The 27,732-nt window shown below is 37.1% G+C and overlaps 1 protein-coding gene across 3 annotated transcripts in view; it reads right to left on the bottom strand.

The window, feature by feature from the left end:
• Positions 1–1,394: 1,394 nt before the first annotated feature.
• Positions 1,395–27,732, bottom strand: part of strn3 (striatin, calmodulin binding protein 3) — a 186,749-nt gene continuing 160,411 nt past the window's right edge. For all 3 annotated transcript variants that reach the window (XM_073040068.1, XM_073040069.1, XM_073040070.1), the window contains 8 exons: positions 21,308–21,483; positions 16,227–16,274; positions 15,853–15,974; positions 10,522–10,689; positions 9,464–9,604; positions 4,167–4,274; positions 3,968–4,054; positions 1,395–3,615 (listed from right to left, as the gene is read on the bottom strand). In XM_073040068.1, the coding sequence (XP_072896169.1) occupies positions 3,446–3,615; positions 3,968–4,054; positions 4,167–4,274; positions 9,464–9,604; positions 10,522–10,689; positions 15,853–15,974; positions 16,227–16,274; positions 21,308–21,483 (1,020 nt within the window). In that variant the 3' untranslated portion in view covers positions 1,395–3,445. The remainder of the gene's footprint in view (positions 3,616–3,967; positions 4,055–4,166; positions 4,275–9,463; positions 9,605–10,521; positions 10,690–15,852; positions 15,975–16,226; positions 16,275–21,307; positions 21,484–27,732) is intronic.

The raw sequence follows: 27,732 nt of genomic DNA, 5'->3' as shown, positions 1-27,732 counted from the left end.
CACGTAAAACCACTCTATTTTATGTCAACTGATAACACAAATCCCAGAATATCTACACTCCACTGTATCCCAGTCAAAAGATTCTTTCTAAAGCATGGTTTCAAAGCTATGGAGAAGACTTATTTGTGGACTAACCAAATTTGTTCAGCTGTACCTGAACCTCTATTCCATTGATGGTGGGAGGAAAGGAGGTGATGAATTTAGTCAAGAATCGGAAAAGTATGTAATGCTAAGGAAACCTGAATCAAACAAAGTCATTGATGACTAAAGAGGCCAGAAAAAATTCAAAGGGAATTAGGCAAGTCAGGAGGCGCCATAAGTCCTTGGACAAGAAGGATTAAAGAGAATCCAAAGATATTCTATATGTGCAGTACTGTTCAAAATACTTAGGTACTTACATGTATCTAGGGTGCATAAGACCTTTGCACAGTACTGCATGTATAGAATATCTTGCATTTGTCAACGTGGAGCAGACAGTAAGTTTGTAAATCTGGCGAGAGCAAAGGATGTTGGGAATGGTGAGGGTGCAGCCCCATGGGAGGGGTCTAAGACAGGTGGCAAGACCCTTAACAGTGTTGATGAGCAGAGGGATCTTGGGGTCCAAGTCCATAGTTCCCTGTAAGTGACTACACAGGTTTCACTGGAATGGAGGAGGCTGAGGGGAGATCTGATAAGAGATTTATAAGATTATGAGAGGCAGCGATAGAGTAGACAGATGGTGTCTTTTCCCGGGTTGAAATGTCTAACACCAGAGAGCATGCAGTTAAGGTCGGAGGGGTTCATTTCAAAGGAGCCATGAGGGGTTAGTATTTTTTTTAAACAGAGAGTGGTGGGTGCCTGGATTGATGGTAGAGGCAAATACATAAAGGACTTTTAAGAGTCATTTAGATAGGCACATGAATGTGAGGAAAATGGAAGGATATGGACATTTTGTAGGCAAAAGAGATTAATTTAGTTGGCCATTTGATTACCAATTTATTTGGTCTGACACAACATTGTGGGCAGAACTACCTGTTCCTGTGCCATACGTTCTGTGTTCATTGTATTCTGAGCCTTCCTATTTATCTTACTATAGCTCCATTAAATGGGGAGCTTCTTCATCCTTTATTGATAATGAGAGGTAGCTTCATTTCCCACAATGATCAATCCGTATCTCTTCTACAATCTGCAAATTTTAATCTTGGGATCCATTCCAAAGTAATGCAACCAAAAAGGGAATCAATAATCTAGTCCTCCGATCAGCAAACCTCTATTCCATGCAATGATTTATGTAATTGTAGAATTTTCTCTTTCTTTCTGAAAACCTAATTTTAAAATATTTCAAGCTGTTTCTGGATTTCTATTTTAGGAAGGGCATGTTGGAACCTTTAAATTTCTACCTATTTTTCAAAAAATTATAATTTAATATAAGAATTTATTTATTGTTCATACAAAATACATTTCATATTATGCACTTCAAATTCATTTTACATTCACCTGTAAAACACACAAACCAGTCTATGCTGTTCTTAAGTTATTCATAGGGCTCTTCACAATGGAACAAATTCCTTACATCTGATTGTGCACCCACATCTATGTACTGAAAAAATAATAATTACATGAAATGAAAAAAAAAATTCCAATGGTTTTTGAAAATTGGAGATTTGAGTTCTAGTTAACATATCCAGATTCCGAGAAATTGTTGGAGGGTTTCAATCAATTAGGTGGAATAATACTGTACTTGGCAAAAGAACAAATGAAAATGCACTTGCACCCAGAAGATATATATTTTGTTTATTTCCAAATCCCTTTTCTAAATAGATAAATGATAAAAGAAGGGACTTAAATTTCCACATAATCTTATTTTACATCATTAGGACAATTAAGGATACTCTGAATTCCACAAAATACTAAGGTGGCATTTTTGAAGCTATACAACTCAAGTAATGTAATAACCAACACTAATTTACAGGTACACCATTTAATATTTATTATATGCATTTTATATACATTACTTTTAAAGAACTGTATTTTAGCTATGTGATACAATCTTACAAATTTACTTAATCATGTATTGTAAACAAAAACCTTACAAAACTCATCAGAACTTGCAAACTCATCAGAAATCTTTGTGGAAGACTAGAAAAAATACTTTATTGTATTAATCATGCATTACACAAACAAAATCTTTAGTTACACCATTAACTGAAGCACTTTGAAAATCTGGGATAAGTAGATCAAATACAGCAGCTTTCTGAATCTTGATTTGGCCATTTCAGTTTTCTATACTTAATCCAAAATAAAACATTTTCACTCCGGATTTCACACAAATTCTTAAGATTTACGGAATTAGGGTAAGCCCCTAAAGCAAGTATCCTAACAGGAAATCCTGGGCTGTGATATAACAGTGTTCCACTTTAAACCTATATTTAGAGTTTACTAGTCTTCTGCAAGAGTCCCATGTTAGACAAAGATATACAAGGCCCGTTAACACTCAATACATGAAGGATATAAAGACCAACAGAAAAGTGAAATAAATAACAGTAGGCCAATAGCATTAAGATGGTTAACCCTTGATAAATAAACTTGTAAATACAATAAGATGTACAAAATATCACATAGTGATAGGATGCTGCAATTTTATTTAAAAGAGTTAATTGTGGGTATTAAACCCTCTGTGTTTAATTCCAACACATTTTACAGTTTTTAATGATTATACTTAACAGTTTTTATAGTGATGTTAAAATAGCATCCATGTGGAAGGATTCACTGAGGATTTTGTTTCATTTAAGCCGGGCAAGGGAAGGATGCAGTTAATAGTGGATCAGTGAAGATTTGACTGGGTTTTAAGCCAATGAAACATAGTATTAACCCTGTTTGGAGCATTATTCTGACAGGAAAATTATACAAAAGACATATAAAAACTAGACATCCTGTCAAAAATACTGTAAAACTAAGGTTAAAATATATTTAATTTCTATTTTCTTTATAATGCTGAAAGTTGATTTAAAAGTATGTTTGGTGGTGGAAAATTGATAAAGGAATTGAAGGATGACATTCTATGGTTCAACTTTAATCTTGCTGCTCACCACCGTACTGTCATCCTAGCCACCAGGCAGGACAAGAGCCCAAAGAATTTACTGCTGTAAGAATAAATTCCACAAGACTTTGAACACCTACATAACAGTAAATTTAGCTCAGTTTATATCCAGTCAAGGCTACAAATACTGGCTTGTTTCTTTTTTAATTACAGTAATTAAAATTAGTCAACCTGATATTATTCAAGGATCTGGTGATACCTGATCAGTAAACACCTCCCCCTAAATAGATACCAGGAAACCACTGCCCAGGAAGAACAGACCAGTACTTAGTGTTGTATGATAACTGGGTAACTAATGGCAGTGCAGCAATTCCTGTTTGCTTTCAGCTCACCTGCTATTTTGGGACAAATGTGTTCTAGCAATTGTTACACAAACACCTTGGCAAGGGCATCAGCTCCTGCACTAGCAATATAGGCCTTTGATGGATGGAAGGCTACATCGTAAATAGATTCATCACATTTCTTTCGATGGGCGGTAATTTCTTGAACACATGTCTTGCTATCCAAGTTCCACAGGCGAATAGAACAATCATGACCTGGTACAAATTAAATACAGAAAATCTGCATTACAGTAGAAGTATTCAATGACAATCACTGATAATATCAACAACTCTTTTTGCAGGCATATTACAAAATTGTATTTGGATTGAATTATAGCAAGAAATCAAAGCAAAGAATCTTTCATAAACATATAGCCAGTAGTGAATATAGCTTACAAATCAAGGCTTTAAAATTACATAACTTCTGCAAACTATGTATCACATTATCAATTTTGTATAATTTGTGCTTAATTTAATTCTTGATTTGGAAAGTTTAACTATAGTCGTTGAACTTAAAGTATCTTGACATTCAGAAACAATTTTTCTATTATAAAATTGAGCCACATACTTCCTGACATCAAGTAGATTCCATTAGGATCCACTGCTAGACTAGTAACAGCATCCAAGTGAGCAACCATAGCATGGATCAGTTTACCTACATAAAAAAGCAAAGATGAGTCAAAGTAAAATAAAATACAAGAGATATTAGAGATAAGCCAGATGTATGTGTAATTTTGTCAAAATTCTCAATATTTGCTATTACTCACCTGTTTTATTATCAAAAAACTTAATATGCCTATCTTCATGAGCTGTGATAGTAACGGGCAATGTGGGATGACTGACAACTTTATTTATTTGATTGGCTAGAGGAGACACTGTGAATAGAAAGCAAGGCAAAGATTGATAAAGGAAATTATTTAAATCTAAACAAATTATAATTATACCAAACTATATCAAACTATATAGTTCTTACTGTGCCATATCCAGAAATCCAAGGGACTAAAGATTCTATAAAATGGAAATGCTACAATTTATTCAAAAAGTTGCAATTTTGAAAGTGAACCTCAGCCTCCTTGAGTAAAGTTCCAAATTTCTCTTCCTATGCCCCTCAAACTACATACCCCATCAAAACCCTCCAACCTCAAGATGCTCCTCAAATCTGCTCTTTTATGAGAAAATTTTGAGTCTTGTGATCTAACATACCAATATTACTCTGTGCCAAATTTTGTTACTGTTCTTGCAAAGGACCTTGAAAGTTGTTTTCCTGCTGTGTATCAATTGATTACTACATTTCCCAGTCTCTGGGAAACTGTACTGACTTATACTGTATATTGTATGCATTACATTTCATTTTATTTTGACTGAAATCATCTATAACTCAACAGTTTTGTAGTTCAGTATGTGCAGTATAATAGATACACTCATGTATGAAAAACATTTTAGCACTACAGATTCAACTGTGTGGTCAATTCTTAAATACTCCCTGAAGTGGTCTCGAATTCAGTAAAGTTCTACAAACATCTGGGAACTTATGTTTGAATTTGGAGAGCTGTTGCACAGACAAGTCAAACAACAGCTTACATAATAATATTAACAAAACCATACCATAAAGACTCCTCCCATCACAATCCCTGGGTACATCCTGATGCAGCAGACAGAACCACCAGGTGTGGTGGAACAGTTAGGGAGTACTCCTTGCTGTCTTCACAATCACATCAAGACCCCATTCAGTCCCATGAAGACATCTCCTAATTACCAGCTACTACCCTCCCTCAGCTGATGAATTACTGCTCCTCCATGGTGAATAACACTCGGAAGAAGCAATGAAGGAAGCAAGGGTAGAAAATGTCTTCCAGGGGAGAGATGCTCACATCCATTGGCTTTGTAGCGCTACCACAGAGCAAGCTGGTCATTTCCCAATTGACGTGGTAGTCAGAGAAAGCCTAAACCAACACGGGGAACAAAGTTGCTCGACTTGTCCTCACCAAAATACCTGTGATAATATGCGTCTGCCCATGGGAACACTGGTGAAATTATTTATGGAGACAAAAAACATTTTTACACCTAGAACACTCATCACTGTACTGTGTGACACTAAATACAGTAAGTTCAAGAAATATCTCTCTGGTCTAAACAACTTACTGTGCACCACCAACATCAAACTTGGTTCACATTGGGGAATAAGTTGGTAAGACATGAGCACTGTCAAGTAAATCCAGAAATAATGAGCTCAAAGTGAATTTGTAATACAGGACTATTAAACAGCAATTCCACACCTCATAACCAATAGATCAGAGTGTGATATCTACCACATTTTCCCATGAAAGGTAGCAGAAATTTAAAGTAATAGCCAGAGAAGGCTTTCAAAACATTTGTCCTTAATCTCATCCTCAAAAACGGTACAGCCTTGCACAGGACTGCTAAAGAAAAGGCCAAAACATTCATTTCTGCCAGAAGTACCAAATACATGATGTATTTCAGCTTCCTCTTCAGTCCCCATGACAGCAGCCAATCTCCAACCAATTCAACTGATATGATATCAAGAAACAGCTGAGAGCAAAAGCCATTGAATCAGAAATCCATGAATGGAACTGAAGACCACTCTAGAGCTAGCTGTGCTTGTAGCCTAGCTATTCTGGTAAAAGTTACAATACTGTTATCTACTTAACAGTTTGAAAAATTGTTCACGTGCTCCTGTTCCCAAAAATAACACATTCAATCTAGCTAAGCCACAGTTAATTTTTCTACTCTCAATCAACAAAGTGACAGAAGCTGATAAAGACAGGGATTCACTTCTCACCAATAGATTATTCACAAATACCCAGATTGGGTTCTGTTAGGGCTACTCAACTGAAGATCTGGAAACATGAACAAATAAGCTGAATTCCAGAGGTAAGATGAGAGTGACAGGCCTTGACAACACAACATTTGATAGAATGTGGCATCAATGAGCCTTGTAAAATTGAAGTTAATAAGCATCAAAATGAAAACACTCTGGTAGCTGAGAGTCAAACCTTACACTAAGGATCGGAATATCGGAGGTTAAACGTTTCATCTCCAATTTATCACAGTTCAATTGTCTTCAGCTGCTTCAGAATTAACTTCCCTTCCATCTTAATGTCATTAGGAAGAATGTTTGCTGATGATTGCACAGTGTTAAATTCCATTCACAACTCCTCAGCAAATGAGGCAGCTATGCTTGCATTGACAAGACCTAGACAAGAAGACTACATGGGCTGCTAAGTATCATGCAATAATTTTGCTACAGTGCCATTGACCAGAATCTCAACAGGGCCAGCCAAACAAGACCCAGAACGAAACAACCTTGGAGACAGTCACCTGATCTATCACCCTAAATACATATCAAACATCCACTGGCACACAGTGTTTCAGTGTGCACCAGCAAAATGGTCAACATTTATTCACCTTGGCCTCTCTGACAGGACCTCTCAAACCTGCATCCTCAAACATGGTCCTCTCAGACCTGTATCCTCTTTTACCATGAAGTTCATAGTACCATCATGACCTTCAGATTTCCCTCCAAATTGCATATCATCCTGAAGTAGAAATTTATCACTGGTCCTTCATTATTGTTAGGTCCAAATCCTACAACTCTCTATGCAACAGCACTGTGGGACTACCTTCACCAGCAGTTCAAGATGACACTTCACCACTATCTTAAGGAGAAATGGGAATGGGCAAAGTGTTGCTCAAATCTCAGAAAAGAGTTTTAAAAAAACATGCTTACAGATGTATATAAAACTAAACATTTTATAATCAATTTGAAGGAAGTTTGCAGAACTATAATAAATAGACCTTGTATTAGATCTTTATTACATAAGCATCCTTCTTCGAGATTATCTGTGCAAAATGTTAGTATTAATGCAAACTGCTGTACTGACCCTCAGTGCTACTGCTTTCATTAGTTATAAGCACACACAAAATTGCTACTTTCTATAATTAAAACTATATGAAGGATATGGATAGCGAAGGACGTGCACTAACACTATGAAGCAACGACCCAACTATTTGAGTCAGACCACCCGGAAAGTGGCATTTTTATAGAGGAACAAAATGAAAACCAGCAAGCTTCCAAGGTACTATTCATTCCTTCCTGAAGATGTGCTGACCTAGATCCAAGCCATCTGCCCACCTATTTTTAAGGAGTAGTATACAATGCAAAATTTAAATTTATCTGTAATGGGTAGAGTAACAAGAGAAATAACTAACCTATCATCTGAAATGTTAGTTTGCTTTAACTTGAATTACAAAAGCATAATTTAAGTTGCATTTGCAGTAAGAGTAAAAAAAATTATTTCAATATTACTAAACAAAATGATAGCTTATCATTGATATAATCATGCTCAATATAAATTTGCACTAGAAGTGATCTATTTCTTATGAAAGATTTAATTGAACATTAAGTTGTTGCATCAAAGAACCCTCCCTTCTGGATACATCTATACGCACAGCAGAAGATACCTTATGACAGATGGAAGATTGAACTTAGTACCAAGAATAGTATTTGCTTTAGTTTATTATTAACAAAAAAATCATCTAAATGGCTGTAGAAAGCATTTTGCTGAATGCAGAAGCCTTCATTCAGGCATCTTGCACAGTTCAAATTCAGGAAAATATAAGGAAGCCAAAGAAAGCAAAAACCGTCAGTACTCTTAAGTAATTTGGATGCACTGATGAATGCAGATTATGAAACTGGATCTGCATTATGCTGAAGAACAATAACCCATGACCAGTATAAAAAGTCAGAAGAATAACCAGTAGTTTTATTGTTCATATTTTCTTTCATAATCTAGAATCACAATATACAAGAACCTGCGCTGCCAAAATAATGAAAATAAAGAGTATAAATCCAGCCCTGTGCTGGAGTACATCATATTCCGTCATATAAAGTATGCCCACCTGTGGAATAATCTCCTATTCATAAAAAGACACTAGTATCACTGAATAGCATTGTGTATGCTATTGTGTCCTAGCAAAACTGCTGATTCAGATGAAGAAAGGTTATCTAGTGATATTTCAATTCAACACTGTTTCCCTTTTGCTCTAAAATATCAAAAAATACAATAAAAAATTCTCGTGACATTGTATGGCCAAAATTATGTCACTCATCATGTATTCATTTCATTTAACTGCAGTCTTTGTACCATCTGACTGGATAACTTCCTGCTTTATTTCCTTCATTTAACTTCCTTCTTTTATCCTGATCTTGAATAATACAGGAATCCTAAAACAAAGCCTAGAATTGGAAACAGGTATACCATCACTGACATAAGTTGTGAAATCTGTTGTTTAGCTGCAGCAGTACAGTGCAAATGATAAAAAATACCATAAAAGTTACAAAAATAAATAACTAGTGTAAAATTGAATAATGAGGTAGTGTTCATGTACAGTTCAGAAATCTGATGGAGGAGGGGAAGAAGCTGATCTGAAGAAGTGAGTGTGGGTCTTCAGGTGCCCATACCTCCTTCCTGACAGAATCAAAAGAGCATGTGCTTGATGGTTAGAGTCTTTAATGATGGATGCCACCTTCTAGAGGATGCAAGACGGTGGTCGATTTACTTCTTATATCAGTTCCATTACGCCGTTCCCCAATAGTCAAGTCTGTTGTGGACCAAATATTTGCCATTCTTTATCTTGAATATACTCCATGATTCAGAATTTCAGAGCACCATGGGGAAGATTTCCAAAAATTCATGAACCTCTGAAAGCAAATTCCTCTTCAGCTGTTTTATACGGATAACCCCTTATTCTGAAATTAAGGCACTAGTTTTAAATTCCTCCCACAAGGAAACATACTTTCACATCTAGTTTGTCAAGTAACAGGAACATAGCTTCACTTATATGTTCACTGTCTAAAGAATGTTTTAAGGGTCAGGAAGGGGGAGTGGAATGTGAAAAGGGGTATAAAATTAACCAATTTAATGATTTTCCTCAAGGAATCACTGACAGTAAGCTAAAGAATAATAATTTCAAGAAAAAATGCATGATACTTGTTTATAGCATAACAAAGAGGTTTTCTGAAACTTATCTTCATGCTACTTACCAGCATCCACCTGTGATGCCAGCATCACCAAGGACTGAGAAGTTTCCATATCATAAATGACTGTGTTGCCACTAGTAAAAGAACCCACTATGTGTGCTGGATCAGCACCTACAAAGTCAACAGAAGTTGGGATTCCGTTCTCTGAAAAGAAGTTTAAAACAAATTGATTATACTCTTACCTAGGTAAAGAAACATTAAATGGAGGATTGAATGGCAGAATGGGTGAGAAGTAATTTTTCATTTCTGTGACTAAAATCCAATGATACTTGTTGCAGAGGTTTTATGCAAAATTAATGTTGCTGTCTGAATCCAATTTCTGCCCAATTTGACCTTGAATAGAGAACTTGTGAACTGGGTATTGGAAGGAAAGGAAAAATGCTGCATTGATAACATTTGAGACCATTAGGTCACATTAATTATATGGAATAGAATAAATCTTACTTGCTTCCAACCATATTTTAACTTTTTTTAAGAAGTGTTTTCATTCATGATCAACAAAAAAAAATGTAAATCTAATTATACATTATATACATTTTTTACAAATGTATAAATGTTACATATGGAATTTATTGTCAAGAATTCATTCCACAACCTTCCCCTCCTAAAGGCTGTGTTGAGCATGGGAATGCTCGTCTACGGGAGGATGATCCACAACTTTAATATAGACCAAGTATTCATATGGTGGGCTTTTTGCATTCCAAGTTCAGGACACCACAACAGCCCCAACCACCAGAGATTGTGACTGCAATCTCTATTACCTAAACCCCAAGTCATCTTGTGTGTTATAATTTTGATCATAAATCAAGCACATTACTTCACAATTTATTTGCTGTATGCCAACTAACAGGCAACTGTACCAGACTCCTTTTTGAAGAACATTCCTTGAATCTTTGCATTGAGGTAATAGACCCTGCAGTCAAATCACTTTTTTTTCTTTTTAGCAGGCTATTTGCAACATACAATTCACCTACATTACACAAAATTTTAATTCTACGACTGCACAACTGTTAAAAAGAGTACACTTCAAACCTAGTAAGTGGAAAAAAAAGTTCACTTACCCCTTTCTACATTATAAGTACTGAGGCAAGGAGACTTCTCAGCTGGATTCCATAACCGAATAGTGCCATCTGCTGAACAAGATAGCAACCGGTTCTTTATACTACTAAATGTAAGACCCCATACAGCATCAGTGTGGGCAGCGAGTGTACTTAAAATGACACTTGGATCTGCAGACCAAAATGAAACAAAATAGTTAGCTTGGAACCAGCTCTTTCACAATTTTGCTGGATCTTTATTAACAGCACAGATACCCTACCACCCCTTTAGCAGTATTAGAAAAAAAACATAAAACAAAAACAAAATTCAAATCATTGAACAAGCACTGAGGCATTTAACACAAATTAACTCTCCTAATGTAAACCAAAATATATCACATTTCCGTGGGACAAAATTCATCCCAAGAGGTCGATTGTTGGTGATGCAGCACAGAATTAAAAAGAGCTCAGGTGCTTTATGGCTAATTAGTCGGTGGGTAGCAATCAACGCAAGATGTCGTTCATTGGTAATGCTGCACGAGGTTTAAAAAGAACTCGGGTGCTTTTCAGCTTCTTTTCCTGGCAGGTGGCAATCAACACAGGGCCAATAAAAAAAAGTAGTGTAAGCAGAGCGGCCTTAGTTGGAGGACCAGCTTTGACTCAACATGCTTAAGTGAGAACAGGCACAGGAAGAGGTTCTAAGTAAGTAAGAGTTTGTTTTCTGTTAGTACATAGCTAGTGCACTGAGAATGGATCTGGAAGTAGTGGTACGATCCTTGAGTGCTATGTGGGAGACCTCCTGTCTCCCTGACAATTTCATCTCCATGAAGTGCTTCGAGCTGTACCTCCTTAGAGATCATGTTAAGGAACTGGAGCTTCAGATGGATGACCTTTGGCTCATATGGGAGAATGAAGAGATGACAGATAGGAGCTACATGGAGATGGTCAACCCTAAGGTGCAGGAGGCAAGCCCCTGGGTGACTGTCAGGAGAGGGAAAAAGAATAGGCAGCCACTGCAAAATACCCCTGTGGCCACTCCCCTCAAAAATATTCCACTTTGGATACTGTTGGAAGGGGCAAGGGGTGGGCGGAATGACCTAAAACCAGTGACCAGGTCTCTGGCATTGAGTCTGGCTCTGTGGGTCAGAAGGGAAGGGGAGAAAAGGAAGAGGAATGCAGTAATCACAAGGGATTCCATAATTAGAGGACAGAAAGCAGCAGGTTTAGTGGACGTGAAAGAGACACCCGGACATGCTGTCTTCCAGATGCCAGGGTCAGTGATGTCTCAAAATTGAGTTCACAAAATTCTAAAGGAGGAAGGGTGAACAGCCAGAAGTCATGGTACATTTTGGTACCTATGACATAAGTAGGAAAAGGGAGGAGGTCCTGAAGAGAGAATAGAGAATGTTAGGCAGAAACTGAAAAGGACCTCCAGGACCTCCAGATTAGTAATCTCTAAATTGCCACCTGTGCCATGTGCCAGTTAGAGTAAGAATAGGATGATTTGGCAAATGAATGTGCGGCTGAAGAATAAGTGCAGGGGATGGGGTTTCAGATTTTTGATCATTGGTATTTCTTCCGGGGAAGATATGATCTACATAAAAAAGGATGGGTACACCTGAACCCAAGGGTGACCAACATCCCTCCAGGCAGGTTCACTAGAGCTGTTTGGGAGGGTTTAAACTAATTTGGCAGAGGGGTGGTGGGAAACGTCATGATAGGGCTGAGGATGGGCAGTTGTATACAAGTTTCACTATACAGTGTGTAGTGAGACTGTGAGGAAGGACAGGTAGATAATAGGGCTAGATTGCAGTTAGTGGAATGAGTTACAGTGTAACAGCGAGCCAAAATCAAAAATGGCAATGAATACAGGACTGAAAGTTGTTATAGTTGAATGCACAAAATATATATGGAACTGGGTAGATGATCTTGTAGCACAGTTAAAGATCTGCAGATATGAACTTGTGGGCATCTCCAAGTCATGGAGGATACACATTGTATTGAAAGGAGAGGCAGGTAGACAGAGGGGTAGTGTGGCTCCATTGGTGAAAAAAAATATATAAAACCCTTACAAAGATTGAATGACCCTGATGGGAATTAAATACAGGCCTTTGAAGAGAAACCAGAATGTGGGCTACAATGGGAGATAGAAAAGGCAATAAGGACAGGTATGTAGTGCAGGTGCTGATTTTGGCTCCTGTGAAAGGGTATTTGTAAAATGCCTTAGAGATGAGTTTTTAGAGCAGCTTCTGGTTGAGCCCACAAGGGGAACAGCAATCTGGATTGGGTGTGATGTATTAGAATTGATTAGGAAACCTAAGGTAAAGGAACCTTATGATCAAATTCACCCTGCAGTTTGAGATGGAGATCATATGGATCAAAATAAGTGGAGTAAAAGCAATTACAGAAGCATGAGAAAAGAGTTAACCAAGTTGATTGGAAGGGTCACTAGCAGGATGATGGCAGAACAGCAAAGGCTGGAATTTCTGGGAGCAATCCAGAAGGCACAGGATAGATATGTCCCAAGGCAATAGTTGAAAGGGAGAATGAGATAACCACGGCTGACAAGGGAAGTCAAAAACAACATTAAAAAAGAGCATATAATAGAGCAAAAAACAGTGGGATGTTACAGGTTTGGGAATTTTTTTAAAAAAACCAACAGAAGGCAGTTAAAAAAGCCATAAAGAGATAAAAGATGAAATATGAAGGTAAGCTAGCCAATAATATAAAAGTGGATACAAATGTTTTGTTAGATATACAGGAGTAAAATGGAGATGAGAGTAGATATCGGACTGCTACAAAATGACGCTGTAGAGGTAGTAATGGGAACAAAGAAATGACTGAAGAACTTAAGTATTTTGTGCCAGACTTCACTGTGGGAGACACTAATGGAATGCCAGACATTTGAGTGTCAGGCTGTAGATAATAAGTGCCGTTGCTGTTACTAAAAGTTGCTTGGAAAGTTGAAAAGTCTTACAGTAGATTAAGTCACTTGGACCAAACAGACTACACCCAGTGTTCTGAAAGAGACAGCTGAAGAGATTGTGGAGGCATTAGTAATGATCTTTCAAGATTCACTAGATTCTGGCACGGTTCTGGAAGACTGGAAAAATGCAAATGCCACTCCACTCTAAGAAAGGAGGGAAGCAGAAGAAAGGAAATTAAAAGCCAGTTAGACCGACTTCAGTGGCTGGAAAGATGTTCAAATGTATTATTACAGATGAGGTTTTGGGGTACTTGGAGGCACATGATAAAATAGGTCAAAGTCAGCATGGTTTTCTAAAGGGAAAACCTTGCCCAACAAATTTGTTGCAATTCTTTGAGGAATTAACAAGCAGGATAGACAAATGACAGTCAGTGGATGCTGTTTACTTGGATTTTCAGAAGGTCTTTGACAATGTGCTACTCAAGGCTTTTTAACAAAATAAAAGCCTGTAATATTATGGGAAAAGTACTAGAATGGATAGAAGATTGACTAGCTGGCAGGAGGCAAAGGGGACCTTTACTGGTTGGCTGCCGGTGTCTTGTGGTATGTTGCAGGTGTTGGTGTTGCAACTGCTTCTTTTCACATTGTATGTCAATGATTTGGTTGAAGGAATTGATGCCCTTGTGGCCAAGTTTGTGGACAATACGAAGATAGGTGGACAGGCAGATCATATTGAGGAAGCAAGTAGTCTGCAGAAGTACACAGACAGATTGAGGGAACGGGCAAAGAAGTGGCAGATAGAGTATAATGTAAGGAAGCGTATGGTCATGCACTTTGGAAGAACTAATGAAGGTGTAGACCATTTTGTAAATGGGGAAAAAGTTCAAAAATCAGAGGTGCAGAGGATCCTGTCCTTGTACACGATTCCCTAAAGTTGATAAGGAAGGCAAATGTAATTAAGCATTCATTTTGAGAGGATAGAATACAAAAACAAGGATGTAGTACTGAGGCTTTATAAGGCATTAATCAGACCACACTTGGGAGTATTATGAGCAGTTTTGGGCCCCTTATCTAAGAAAGGATGTGCTGCTATTGGAGAGAGTTCAGAAGAGTTTCATGAGAATGACCTCAAGTATGGAAGTGTTAACATATGAACAGTGTTTAATGGCTCTGGGTTGTACTCGTTGGAGTTCAGAATGAGGAAGGATCTCGTTGAAACCTATCGAATACTGAAAGGCCAAAACAAAGTGGGCATGGAGAGGATATTTTCCATAGTAAAAGAGTCAAGAGCAGAGGGCACAACTTCAGAACTGACAGATGTGCATTTAGAATAGAGATGAGGAAAAAATTCTTATCCAGAAGGTAGTAAATCTGTGGAATTCTTTGCCATAGACAGCTGTACAGGGCAAGTTATTGGGTATATTTAAGGCAGAGGTCGATAAGTTTTTGATTAACTAGGGCATCAAAAGCTGTGGAGAGAAGGCAGGAGAAATATTGAGAGGGTTAATAAATCAGCCATAATTGAATGGCAGAGCAGACTCAATGGGCTAAATGGCCTAATTCTGTTCCTTGGTCTTTTGCTCTTATTTTGTATTCATAACTCTTTATTGCAGTAATGAATGGCAAATTATTTTGATTCATTTGAGTGATCTGACATCCACTCAAGTCAATTAAGAGTGTAATAATGTGCTGTGATGTGATAAGTGTAAATCTGAACTGAATCAGCTCTGAAAGTGTATAGCACTCTCACTGGTCTGGCAACAATTATGTTACTTACTTTCAATTGCAGAACAAGTATAGATAATCTGGCCATAATCAGTAAGCTGTTGTTCAGCAAACTGGTAACTGCTAAATTTGAGTCCTGATGAAGGGCCAGAAACGTTGACTATTTATTCCGCTCCATAGACGCTGCCTGACTTGCTGAGTTCCTCCTACATTTTGTGTATGTAACTTCTAAGTTTTGCTTATATTATTTTTAACTATTGTATGCTAATATTTTAAATAAAAATACATTTCCCCAGTTACCAACAGCACTATGATATCAGAGCTCAGAAGGGTAGTACTTAAGCAGTGTCTCAAAATCATGCAAAAAGAAAAAGTAATTTATTAGAAGATAATTTCAATTCAAGGCCACACATTCTGAACAGATGCCTTAAGGTTGTCTGACCTTCAATTTCACTTCACTGGAAAACATTTAACCGTTACATCCAAAAGAATCTTAATGACTAAATTGCATATTGATGAAAATACATGTTCTAATGCATTTATACATTATTAAAGCAATTATGTAATAGTCAAAAGGAAAAACATTAAAATTAATTATACAGGTAAGAAGTACTGTCATTAAAGATAAATGTTAACAAAGTCACTCAATTTTAAGTGAAATAAAAGATACAATTTTGAAAACACATTTCTGAATCAGTACATACCGTATGTATCATATGGATCAACATTGGGACTTGGCATATTCCAGCATCGTATCGTTGCATCGATTCCACCACTGAAACACTGTTCACCATTAGAACTGACGGCCAAAGAAAGCACGGGTCCACTGGACACAACAGAAAATATTTGTATAAAATTATCCCTGCATCACTGCAACAACTGATCGAACAATTAAATCATACCATACTTCAATCAAGCACAAAAGCATTTCATTGGCACTTTGCTTACAAAGGTTTCATTTTATCCAAAATTAACATTCATTTTTATGAAAGTGTCTATAAGTGTACTCTATTGTACATTGCCGAATATCCTCATCAATATCATGAAGCATACAAGTGATTTATCTGGCATTACTTACATATGGGCTCTAAATGTATATATTGGCTCCACATCTAATGAGGTACTCCTAGAAGAAAAGAAATAGTACAGTTCAATATGACTGTCACATAACTACAGCTAAAGATAGCAGAAATTATTTTTCAAACCATTAATTGACCCACATAGATCTGCAGAACAATGGAGAGTTACCACTTAAAGACTTAACAAAATCTCAGCTAATCCTTAAAATTACAATTAAAGTGTATGTAACACAAAATAAATACAGTATTTCAAAACTTCAATACTTCTTAACTTTTGAAGTTCAAAACAGGTTAAAACAATTCATAATTTAAAATAATGCCTATGAGTGCTAAGTGCAAAATTTCTAAAGTTACCAATAAAGCAGCACATCACACACTAAACAAGTCATGTAACAATAAATAATTAAGTAAATGATCCTCAGAACAATACAGTCTATGTAATATGATTCTCAGGTTTATTCCACTTTCCTCAGGAAACTGAGCATGAGAGCAATTGATATAAAACACATTGGTCATTTATAAACCCATATACCTGCAAGAATTCTATTTTCTGATTCTCTCTATTAAAAGCAGCTAATTTTTCTTAAATCTCTTCCTACCTTCAGCTCTGACCATACAGAAACTTCACATTGCCAGTGCTTTTGATATCCTTTTACGCACTACTTGATCCACTTTGAATTCACTACCTTCTTGTCATGTCCAAGCTACTATATATCTATATTAACAATCAACATTGATATCTTCTGTGACCACATTTTTAAAAGGGATATACTGTATGTACAAAGACACCCGACCATGTGCCCTTATTTAATGTTGTGAAACAGAGAAAGCAACATGGAATCTTCTAGTTTGGAACACTGCTGGCAGCCACATCTAATCGTATATTAAAAAAAAGTGCTAACATATTCCTTCAAATAACTACATTGTCTTAATTAATTTTGCCACATGGTTGCATTAAAGTTGTTGTTGAAGAGGTTTGTGAGGTGTCACATGTAATCCATTCTCCAAAGTGCAAATGCTACTACAAATTATGTAAAGTCATAGCCTTCAATTGCTGGGTAATTACTGAGTAAATCCAAATCAAGCTCATTTCATCTGGGAAGTGACCATCATAAGCCATATTACAATTTGGGTTCCTTGACTTTCAGTCATTGATCTGGAGTTGGTTGCCACAAATGTATGCAAATTATCCATCTGGAAGCTCTTAGACAAATGCTGCCTGAATCATTCAAAGACCCTGACATGGATTTCAAAATTCTTTATAACTACAATCCTCCCAAATAGGTCACACAGTATATGGCCTCCCCTTTTCATAGTTGCAATCACTAATGCAGTCATTAATTTACTTTGCTTGCCATTCACTTACTCTTACAATTTCACTTTCTATTTTGCTTTTCAGGAAAACACTTCCACTAATTTCCATGCCAAAGAAAGGGAAAACCTTCTCACATTCCACCCCATCTTTATATACTTTGTGAACCTGTAACACATGGACAGGAAATTGGTCCTACAACAGATGCTTGATTGTAAACTGTTGAATAAAAATTGTTGAACCTAATTATTCAAATAACATCAATGGGGTTTCAGTTCTATGTATGTATTCACCAACAATCTGTCTAATTAAAGGGTGGGAAGAAAGTAGCATCAAAATAAAGTATTGTTGCTACTATATAAAAGCAGCCTGCACTCTTTAAAAGGTGTCTTTTAACTACAGCGTACTATAATGAAGGTTAATTGCAAGCCTACAAGGATATCTCGTTTTACTAATGTTACTCTGAAGGTACTGGTGAAGATGGTAATAGAGATAGAGAGCAAGAGATTTTCTCCCTGACAGCAATGGCAATACATCAAAATGAACTGTCCAACAAGATTAAACTCAGGCAGCAGAATATGTTAGTGCAAACAATATAATCCTGAACACACAACAGCACTACTAAAGTTCATTTAATTAAGTCCAGAATAGTTAAGCTATGACACCTAACATAGCTGTCATCATCTTTTGTTTTCACCGTCACCATACATTGGTCCAGAATTCTCAACTCTTACCTGGACACCAATGCTCCCTCATCAACCCAGTGCACTTCCCACTGTACTTCCAGTACTCTAAGTACCAACAGATTACAGAGATGGAGCCCTTATTCCCTAGAGTTTAAAAAAAAATGAGGTGGCCTCAATGAAATGCACAGGCTTCTTAAGAGGCTTAAGTCAATGCTTCACATGGCAGGGGTGATTAGACTTAGGGGTCACAGTCTGAAAAATTGGAGACTGAACATTCAAATGTAAAGGAGAAATATCTTCACCCAGAGGTGAGCAGATCTTTGGATTTCTCTACCCAGGAGGATCACAGAATTTCATTCACTGAGTATGTACCAGACAAACTGATAGATTTTTAAATAAAATGAATCAAGGAAATGGGGATGTCTGTAGGAAAATTGTACTGAGGTAAAAGATTAGCCTTGATCTTACTGAATAGCAGAGCAGGCATGAAGAGCTTGACAGCCTATTTCTTTATCTATTTCTTTGTTGTGGCAATGTCCTTATAATAGTTCAACCATCTGTGTTTGTACATACACCATCAACATCATTCTATCTTGACAAGTGTGACCTCAAAATTCACATTGTTCAAATACTGTCAAAATTTCTCCTTTCCAACAGATCAGCTTGCATACAATGAGAAGCTGGCAACTGAGAGAGGAGATCATGCATCAGCCATTTCCTCCATCAGGAAGAACCATTAACTGATATCATGGAAGGAAGACGCATTTGGAAACTTGCATCTGTTGATAATGAAGGACAAGTGTTACTGCTGTATTTCATTTAATATTCCCATCCAGATAAATCTTACTGTTATAGTTTGCTTTGGAAGCAATTTAGAGGTCCCTGGCCAGCCATGTCACAAGCAAATACTATCCCTTCTATTTTAGCTCCCAAAGCTTCACATACTTCAATGACAGAACAGAGTTACAAATGGGGGGAAGATGCATTACATAATTTAATGACATTCATTCCTAAACTCAGATACTGGTATTGTACATTTATTAAAAGGTAGGTTAGTGAACCACGCCTGCAGGTTGAAAGCTCCTTACTGATACCACTGCTGTCTAAATGAAATGTTTGATAGAGAGTTAAGGTAGAAATTGTATACACTTAAAAATAAAGACCTCACTGGATAGTATATAAGATAAATCAAGATTATAGAGGAAATAAAGTTTTACAGAATGTGTTTTATAAATGGACACCAATCATGTAACCAATAAAGTGAATTTGAAGTATAACGTTAAATATTTAGTTTTAACTATTGGTCTTCATATGCTTCTAATGAAGTAAAACATTGCTTCAGATTAATTTGGTGAAGATCAGATTTGAGCTAGATAGAGGAGAGATACTGAGTGCAGATAAAATGATTCAGGAGAATTTCTCATCAATAAACTGAAATCTAGTAATATTAGCATTTTGCTACACTGGGGGGCATGGTCTTTCTTTACATACATTGTACATTGATACCTTCATTTTCTTGTAGCACATCTCCACAGCAACAGATTTGGAATCTTGACAGTTACTTGGGGTTGCACTGAAGGATTTCTTCCATACTGCCCAGACAAGGGATCCGTTATTTCAAGATGACATTGGACTGCTCAGTTAGGGCTCTTTATTATATTCGATGCCCAACATCTTTCCCAGGGTTCTAAATCAGAATCACAGGCCAACTTATAAATGGTGGCCCTCATTTGTTGGCAACACCTTCCATGAGAAAAGGTAGTAAATTGCTGACATATTCAATCAATTCCTTAATGATCTACTGGATCAACATGTAACAAGTGAAATATTGTTGTTAAAATCATCAGAAGAGATGCAGAGGAGCTAGAGGGACAAAATGACCCTAAATCACAGGCAAGGCATGCTTTGGATCTAAGTTCACTCCATCAGGGAACTTTAATAAATGATTGTCTTCTACCTTAAGTACAGTGCTTTGCTTCAGAATACTAATATGACACACTGTTGAAGCCATTATAAGTGCTTGCTACCTTCTTTTCTGTTGCTTCACATTATGCGTAGGGTTCAATGGCAAACCCTACAGCACTCCTAGTATGTTAAGCAAATCATTTGAATCATCTCTTGCCCACACACTTCACTCTATTAATGGAAATCTAAAATTAAAAAATTACTGGAAATAAATAGATCAGTCAAAATATATGGAGGAATTCAAAGCTAACATTTCAGGTCAATAATGTTTAAACAAGTCATTGACCCCAAAAGATATTTTGTTCTCTCCCCAAATGCTTCCTGATCAGCTGACATTATCCAGTGTTTTCTGTTATAGATGGAAGAAGGAATTGTTTTAAAAAGCATTAGCAAAAGCTGACCCCTTCATGATTTGATGAATAAGGTTTAGGTGTATCCGGGAACAAATTTCACTAAGGTAGAGAATCTGTTTAGTAGCTTGTTGACTGGATTGGGGAGTGTGCCTTCTGAGAATATGTTGAGTGAATTTGGCCTTTTCTCCTTGGAGCGACGGAGAATGAGAAGTGACCTAATAGGCATGTATAAGATGATGAGAGACATTGATTGTGTGGATAGTTTTTCCCAAGGCTGAAATGGCTATAACAAGAGGGCACAGTTTTAAGGTGCTTGGCAGTATGTACAGAGGGGATGTCAGGGGTAAGTTTTTTTTACGCAGAGAGTGGTGAGTGTGCAGAATGGGCTGCTGGCGACTGTGGTGGATGCAGATACAATAGAGTCTTTTTAAGAGGTTCCTGGATAGGTAAATGGAGCTTAAAAAATAGAGGGCTATGGGTAACCCTAGGTAACTTCTAAAGTAAGTACAAGTTCGGTACAGCACTGTGAGCTGAAAGACCTGTATTGTATTTCTATGTATTAACATGTGCAGTTGTTTCAAGTGACTGTAGTTCTGACTACTAAGTGGCCAAACCAAGAGAGAGATGCCATTAAAAAGACTGCTTCTCCAACACAAAATTATGCTTGGCTGTGTCTATTTGAACCCAGAAAATATGCATATACTTAGCATATACCATCTCCATCTAACATAAATATGGAATGATTTTAAAACTAAAAAACGTACTTTTTGGCAGGGACAGTTTTCTGTAGATTCCAGAGCTTAAGGGTGTGGTCTTCAGAGGCTGTAACCAGCACAGGCTCTACAGGATGGAAAGCTAATGCACGTACTCCATCAAAGTGACTCCGTAGTGTGTATTTGGGATTCCATGTCTTCCTAAATGCATCCTTATTAGCCGGCAACTAAAAATGAACATAAGGTAAAAGATAAAGTATGTTACTGAATACGTATCCAGAATAAAGATGTTAACATGAAAGAAGGAAGTAATCTTAACAAGTTATCACCAAAGCCACATGAAGAACATCTACCAAATGTTCTGAAAGCAAAATCTGAAGTATGTAGTACCTCAAAAAATACACAGAAAAGCAGACTAAATCCAAAAAACTGTCAAGTGGGCCTGATTTTAATAATAATTAAATTTCTCTGCATTCCATAGCTCTCAATGGAAATTAGAACATAAACATGCTTTAGGCATTGACAGAAAGTTAACATGACACATATATGGAAGAAAAATGTTAAAACTTCAAGTACATCAGATTAAAGGGATGCTGAACAAATTGAATTTTGAAAGAATATAAATGCATTCAGAGAATCCATAAGCCACAAAAAAACATTTTTTACAATGTCTCTTTCTTTAAGGTCCAAATACAAAATCTCAGCAAAGCTTAATGCTGGACCACAAATAACGTGCATTAAAGAAAGAAAAGCTTAGATATATCATCCCTGCAAACAATAACAAACAACCTCAAAATAACTAATAGCATTTCTGATGGCTTGATAACTGAATAAAAATCATATAACTGAAAAACAGCTCTGAATACTGACTGCTGGCCAAGACTATATATGCAAATGACTGAAATTAGTTACTTGTAACATTGGATTTTATAAGCATTTATTTTTTTCCTGTGAAAACTTAAAATCCAATATTATCACAATAGTCAGATAAGTGTGCCACATTTGTTAATAAAATAGTAAAAGGTGAACTAATGGGGTTGAACTACAAAGGTGGTCAAGTTTTTAAAAATGTTAGGCAACACCAGTAGTGAAAGGAAAATGTGCCTTTTTTCCCATTTGGGATCTTCCATCAAAACGATGGTATATAACGAGGAACCAAGCTTGGGAAATCAGAGCAGGGAGACAAGTTTAACTGCTGGATTTAAAAATGTAAGTGATAATGGCAACAGAGGCAAGCAAAAGTAAAATTGTAAATCTCAGTTTAAAGGCTGCACTAATGCCTTACCAAAAGAAATTAAGGGGAAAGAAACCTGGAAACTCCTGCCGATCAATATAGGGAATATGATAAAAATGAACATAGTTACCAGACGGCAATCTATGCAGAGTAAGATGTAATAGAAAATCCCTAAACTAAGCTGATCTCAATTTCCAGAAGTGCAAAGATTTGAAACGCAATAATAAAAGTTTCCTTGGACAGCAGGTACTGGGAGTGTTGTATATCTGTGAATGTTCAACTCCATAACTCTATTCAAAGCACAATCTATAATGCAGCAGTGTAAACTCTCTCTCTCTCTCTCTCTTTAAAAGAGGCTAAAATGCATCATGGCTTTTTATATCTGTGTTGTAATTTGCATTTCCTTGTAGTCAGACATCCATTAACTGATGACCAGTAATCAGGCCACAAACTCTGCTATATAACACGAATCCAAACATTCCAAATGGTAGACACCAAACAGATTTAAGAAGAGCTGGAGTTTAGGCACAAAGTGAGAAGAAGGTAGTTACCCACATTCACTGGGGAATTTCACATAACAATTGAAAGTTGAAAGGATGTCAAGACATCACCCATTTATTCAACACCAGGAATGAGACTCTCAGTTCTTTCTGAATATCAATTAATCTTATTCATAAGGATGCAAAACCAAGGCAAAGATTGGCTTGACACTAAGTGTAATTACATTTCCACCCATTCAATGACCTTCATGTCTCCTGCATATGAGTGGACTCCACCATGGTTGAGAATGGCTAAATTCACAGTGCCACTCCGTCCTATTAGCTATCAACGATTGTCCTTCAGGGTTTGATCAACATGACATTAATGAGCTCGAGTACAGATGAGGTCAATGGGAATTTGGGTGAAAAATCTCCACTGGATGGACAACGGAGCACAACTATAATAACTAAAGATCAATCTCGGTAAGCCCAAAAACTACGATTTGCATTGTCAATGGCCTGTTGTCCACTGAGAGGTGAGAAGATCAGTTTCCGTTCATAAATTAGTAATACAATAATCTGTCAACTAACAGCAAGACTTAGTCAGCATGGAGGTAATAGTGTTATATGACACAAAACATTCATGCCTCATGACAGCAAAATATTGACTGAAATATAACCATCTTCTTTTAACAACCTGCAGTTTTACCTTCATTAAAAAACATCACCATCAATATTATCAATCAGGCAAACTGAACAATTCACAGAGGTATTATGCTACAAGAGCTGATCAAAGACTAATTAGGCTTTTAAGTAATTCAGCAAAAACAGTAAAGGCTCTCTTGTTATCAGTAAAACACTTCAAGAACACTCACCATTTGAGCGCATCCAAAAAATATTCAAGAATATTCAAGTGCAAGACTACTCACTTACATAGGAGTTCTGTTCCTGAGTCCGTCTTTAAGCTGGATTTGTACACAAGTCGGAACAAGTACATCCGGTATTATTTAGCGTCAGTTAGCCAAACGTTTGTCTTAGTATATAGTATATATTTTACCTTTCAATGCATATAAAACACTTAAGAAACGTATGTATTCCAATAATTAAACCACTGCGTTGCTTAGTAATAATTGTAGCTTTCATCGGGGCAGGGCCTTTCACATACTCCATTATTCTCACTTTATCCGTTATCCTTTAAAATTGTTCCGATCGTTGACCGACTGTAGCCTAACGCTTTTCCAATGATTGATGGCATTTCACCTCTTTCCAAATGCTTTATTATTTCCACTTTATTTTCAATTGCGATCGCTTCCCGTCAGTAGAACAAAAACACTGCGGGCCCCGAGCTCTACCGGCTCTCGAGGTCCAATGGGTCCAAAGGACCACCGCACTGTGACAGGCTAAATGGGACGAGTGGGGGCTGTGCTGGGTTTGGGTATTTGATCCTCCACAATATTCCGCGTGGGAATTTAAACCAGAGGTGGCAGTGGTTTTTTTTTTACGAGGTCGAGTTGCGAGCTCGACATCAAACCGGCACGGATGGCACGGGAGTCACTGGATCAACATCAACCCGGCACAGGAGCGGTCTCTCACGGGATCGAACTCGGGAACCTCCGTTCTCAAGCCCGGCGCTGATCTCACTGTGCCACCAGCCGACCGGAACGGGGGGGGGGGGGGGGGGGGGGGGGGGGGGGGGGGTGTCATGGTGAATCTTACTAAGAAAAATTTAAGCCAAATACAAAGTTAAACACTCAACACAGTATCAACACCACGACTTAAAATGGCGGACGGTGTCACAATTTGACTTAAAATGGCGGACGCATTCTCCTTCCTCGGTTCGTAAGTACAAGTTGTTCATAAGTCGCACGTTTGTAACTCAGGGACTACCCGTACTGTCCTTTCACTATGACAGGTCAAATTGTTGGGGGGCGTCACGTGATGACATAGGATCGAGACGTTGGGAATCCAGCTCCCTCGTAAAAAGTAATGAAATAGGGTTTAAATGAAGAAGAGTTAACAAATATCTATTAGAAACTATTTATAAGCAACTCAGGATTATCTTTTGATATGGCTCCTAAACTGAAACAGAAGAAAGCTACTACTTTGAAGACTGCGCAAATCGGTGGGGAAAAAGGCCTAACCGTCTCGGCGAAGCATCGGACTCAAGTTGGATCTCCTCCCGGCGAAGTGCATGGCACTTCTGATGATGCGGGAAAGGAAGTTGCAGCAATGTCGGCGGTCTCTAAGAAGAAACGGCAGGAACAACGCATGCGCGAAAGTATGCATGAACAGATATCAACAAAACTACAAATCCCAACTACGGCTGGAAGTGAAATTGGATGTGGATCGGAAGTAGAAACAGACTCTTTGGGAAATTCAGAGGAAGAAGAAGAGGAAAAGAAGGAAGAGATTAAAGGAGACATAAAAGATATCTTGATATATATGATGAATGAATTAAAAGCTACAAGAACAGATATGACGAATGAATTAAAAGCAATAAGAACAGATATAAGAAGGATGCAGAATACACTTGATAATGAGGTGGAAAAACAAAAGAAGATGGATAATAAAGTTAAAGAGATGGAAGTAAAAGTGGAAGAAAACACTGAAAGAATAGACAAGATAGAAAACAATAATCTTGCCTGGACAACAGAAAGAAAATGGATGTTGGAAAAAATGGATGCGCTTGAGAACTCTAATAAAATAATATTAAAATTGTTGGTCTTATGGAAGGTACAGAGGGAGAAAATCCAATAAAATTCTTTCAAGAATGGATTCCGAAAATTTTGGAAATGAAAGAAGGAAGTCAAGTAATTGAAATTGAAAGAGCACACAGAGCTTTAAGACCAAGATCTCAACAAGATCAAAATCCAAGATCAATTTTGATAAAATGCTTAAGGTACCAAGATAAAGAAATTATCTTGAAGGCAGCTACTCAAGGTGCTAAAAAGGGAAATGGGCCATTGATAATAGAAGGGAAAAGTTTTTTTAATCCAGACATAAATTACGATCTTCTGAAGAGGCGGAAGGAATTTAATCCAGTGAAAAAATCTTTATGGGAAAAGGGCTATACATTTTTATTGAGCTACCCAGCAAAATTGATAATATTCCTGGATAATGGAGAAAGAAGTTTTTTCGTTGACTACCGGAAAGCGGAGAAATTTGTACAAGAATTACCTGATGTACATGAAGAGGAGTAAAGAATTATAGAAATGAAATGGACTAATGATGAAGACTGAAACAAGGTTGGACTTGATGGACATTTATAAGGAAAAAATAGTCGAGGAGTATTAATTGGGAGTAGAGACATTAATTATTTTCTTTTTTTCTTCTTCACTAATATATTTTCTTTTTTTTTGCGGGGGAGCTGGAGGAGCTCCTGATCGATGGCTGCGAGTTTCACGTGTACAATCATGGCAATTGCCATGACCAGAAAAATGGGGGGGGGGGGGGGTAATGTTGTGTTCTTTTTATTCGCAACATTAGTGGGGGGGTATTTTGGTTTTTTTTCTTATATATTAGTTATCTTTCTTCTTTTTTGCCTGGATGGTTGGGGAGAGACTCATTGCAACATGGAGAATTTTAAAGAGTTCCCAAGGTACTATGAATGATTACCGTAGATTCCGGATTTTAAGCCGCTACTTTTTTCCCACATTTTGAACAGCTTTGAACTCTGCGGCCTTTAATACGGTGCGGCTAATGTATTATTTTTTTTCATGCCGCCAAAAACATTTTGCCTCGTAACAGTAGACCAATAAAATTGATGAGTAGTTCACAGAGGTCCAATGAAATTGTACGATAAATCAAGCGCACTTTCACAATTAAATTATTGTAAATCAGTCATTTGTACTCACCCTCATCAACATGGAAAACACTCGAAGAAAAGCATTGTGCTGCCTTTATGGCAGTTATTTAGTTTATAATATTTTCGCTTAGTAATTCATTTGTTAGTTAAAGTTAGAACTGTTTTAACTATATTTGTTTTCTGTACTACATCGCGGGATGCTATAATGTCACACCCAGTTTCGCCGCGTCTTGTGGGATACTGGTTTGCGATAAACGGGACGGCGGGGGGGGAGCGGCAGAGCGAAAACGCTGCTTTTAAGTTAAAGGCGATCAATAACTTTTCCTGGTAGGCTGCAGTATATATATTTTTTACCAGTCGTTAGGAGATATTGGAATGTTGTTCAGTAAAGAAGTATACGCAACGTATATTTAAAAGTAGCCGCGTTACAGGCACGGTTCGAAAAAAAGCATTTGCAATATGTATTTGTTTATGTTACCATATGGATTTAATTAAAAGTTAAAAAATCCTCACGTGTAATATCTTTCTGTGTAAATATCTCATATTACAACGTGGGACACCTGCGGCCGAAAATCCGGTGCGGCCTGTACAAGTAAAAAATTGATTTTATTTCTAAAATTAGAGCCAGCGGCTTTTAATCAGGTGCGCTCTGTAGTCCGGAATCTACGGTAATTTACTTAATTTATTAAGTTTTAATGTTAATGGAATTAATGGACCTGTGAAAAGAAAAAGAGTTTTAACATATATTAAGAAAATGAAAGGAGATATAGCTTTTTTACAAGAAACACATTTAACAGAAATAGAACATAAGAAATTAAAGAGAGATTGGGTTGGAAATGTCATTGCAGCTTCATTTAATTCAAAATCGAGAGGAGTTGCAATTTTGGTTAATAAATCTTTGCCAATTAAAATACAAAATGTAATAATTGATTCTGGGGGGAGATATGTGATTATACAT

This window comes from Hemitrygon akajei, chromosome 3 (genome assembly GCF_048418815.1).
Source record: "Hemitrygon akajei chromosome 3, sHemAka1.3, whole genome shotgun sequence".
Lineage (NCBI taxonomy): Eukaryota > Metazoa > Chordata > Chondrichthyes > Myliobatiformes > Dasyatidae > Hemitrygon > Hemitrygon akajei.
This window is presented reverse-complemented; position numbering and strand designations above follow the sequence as displayed.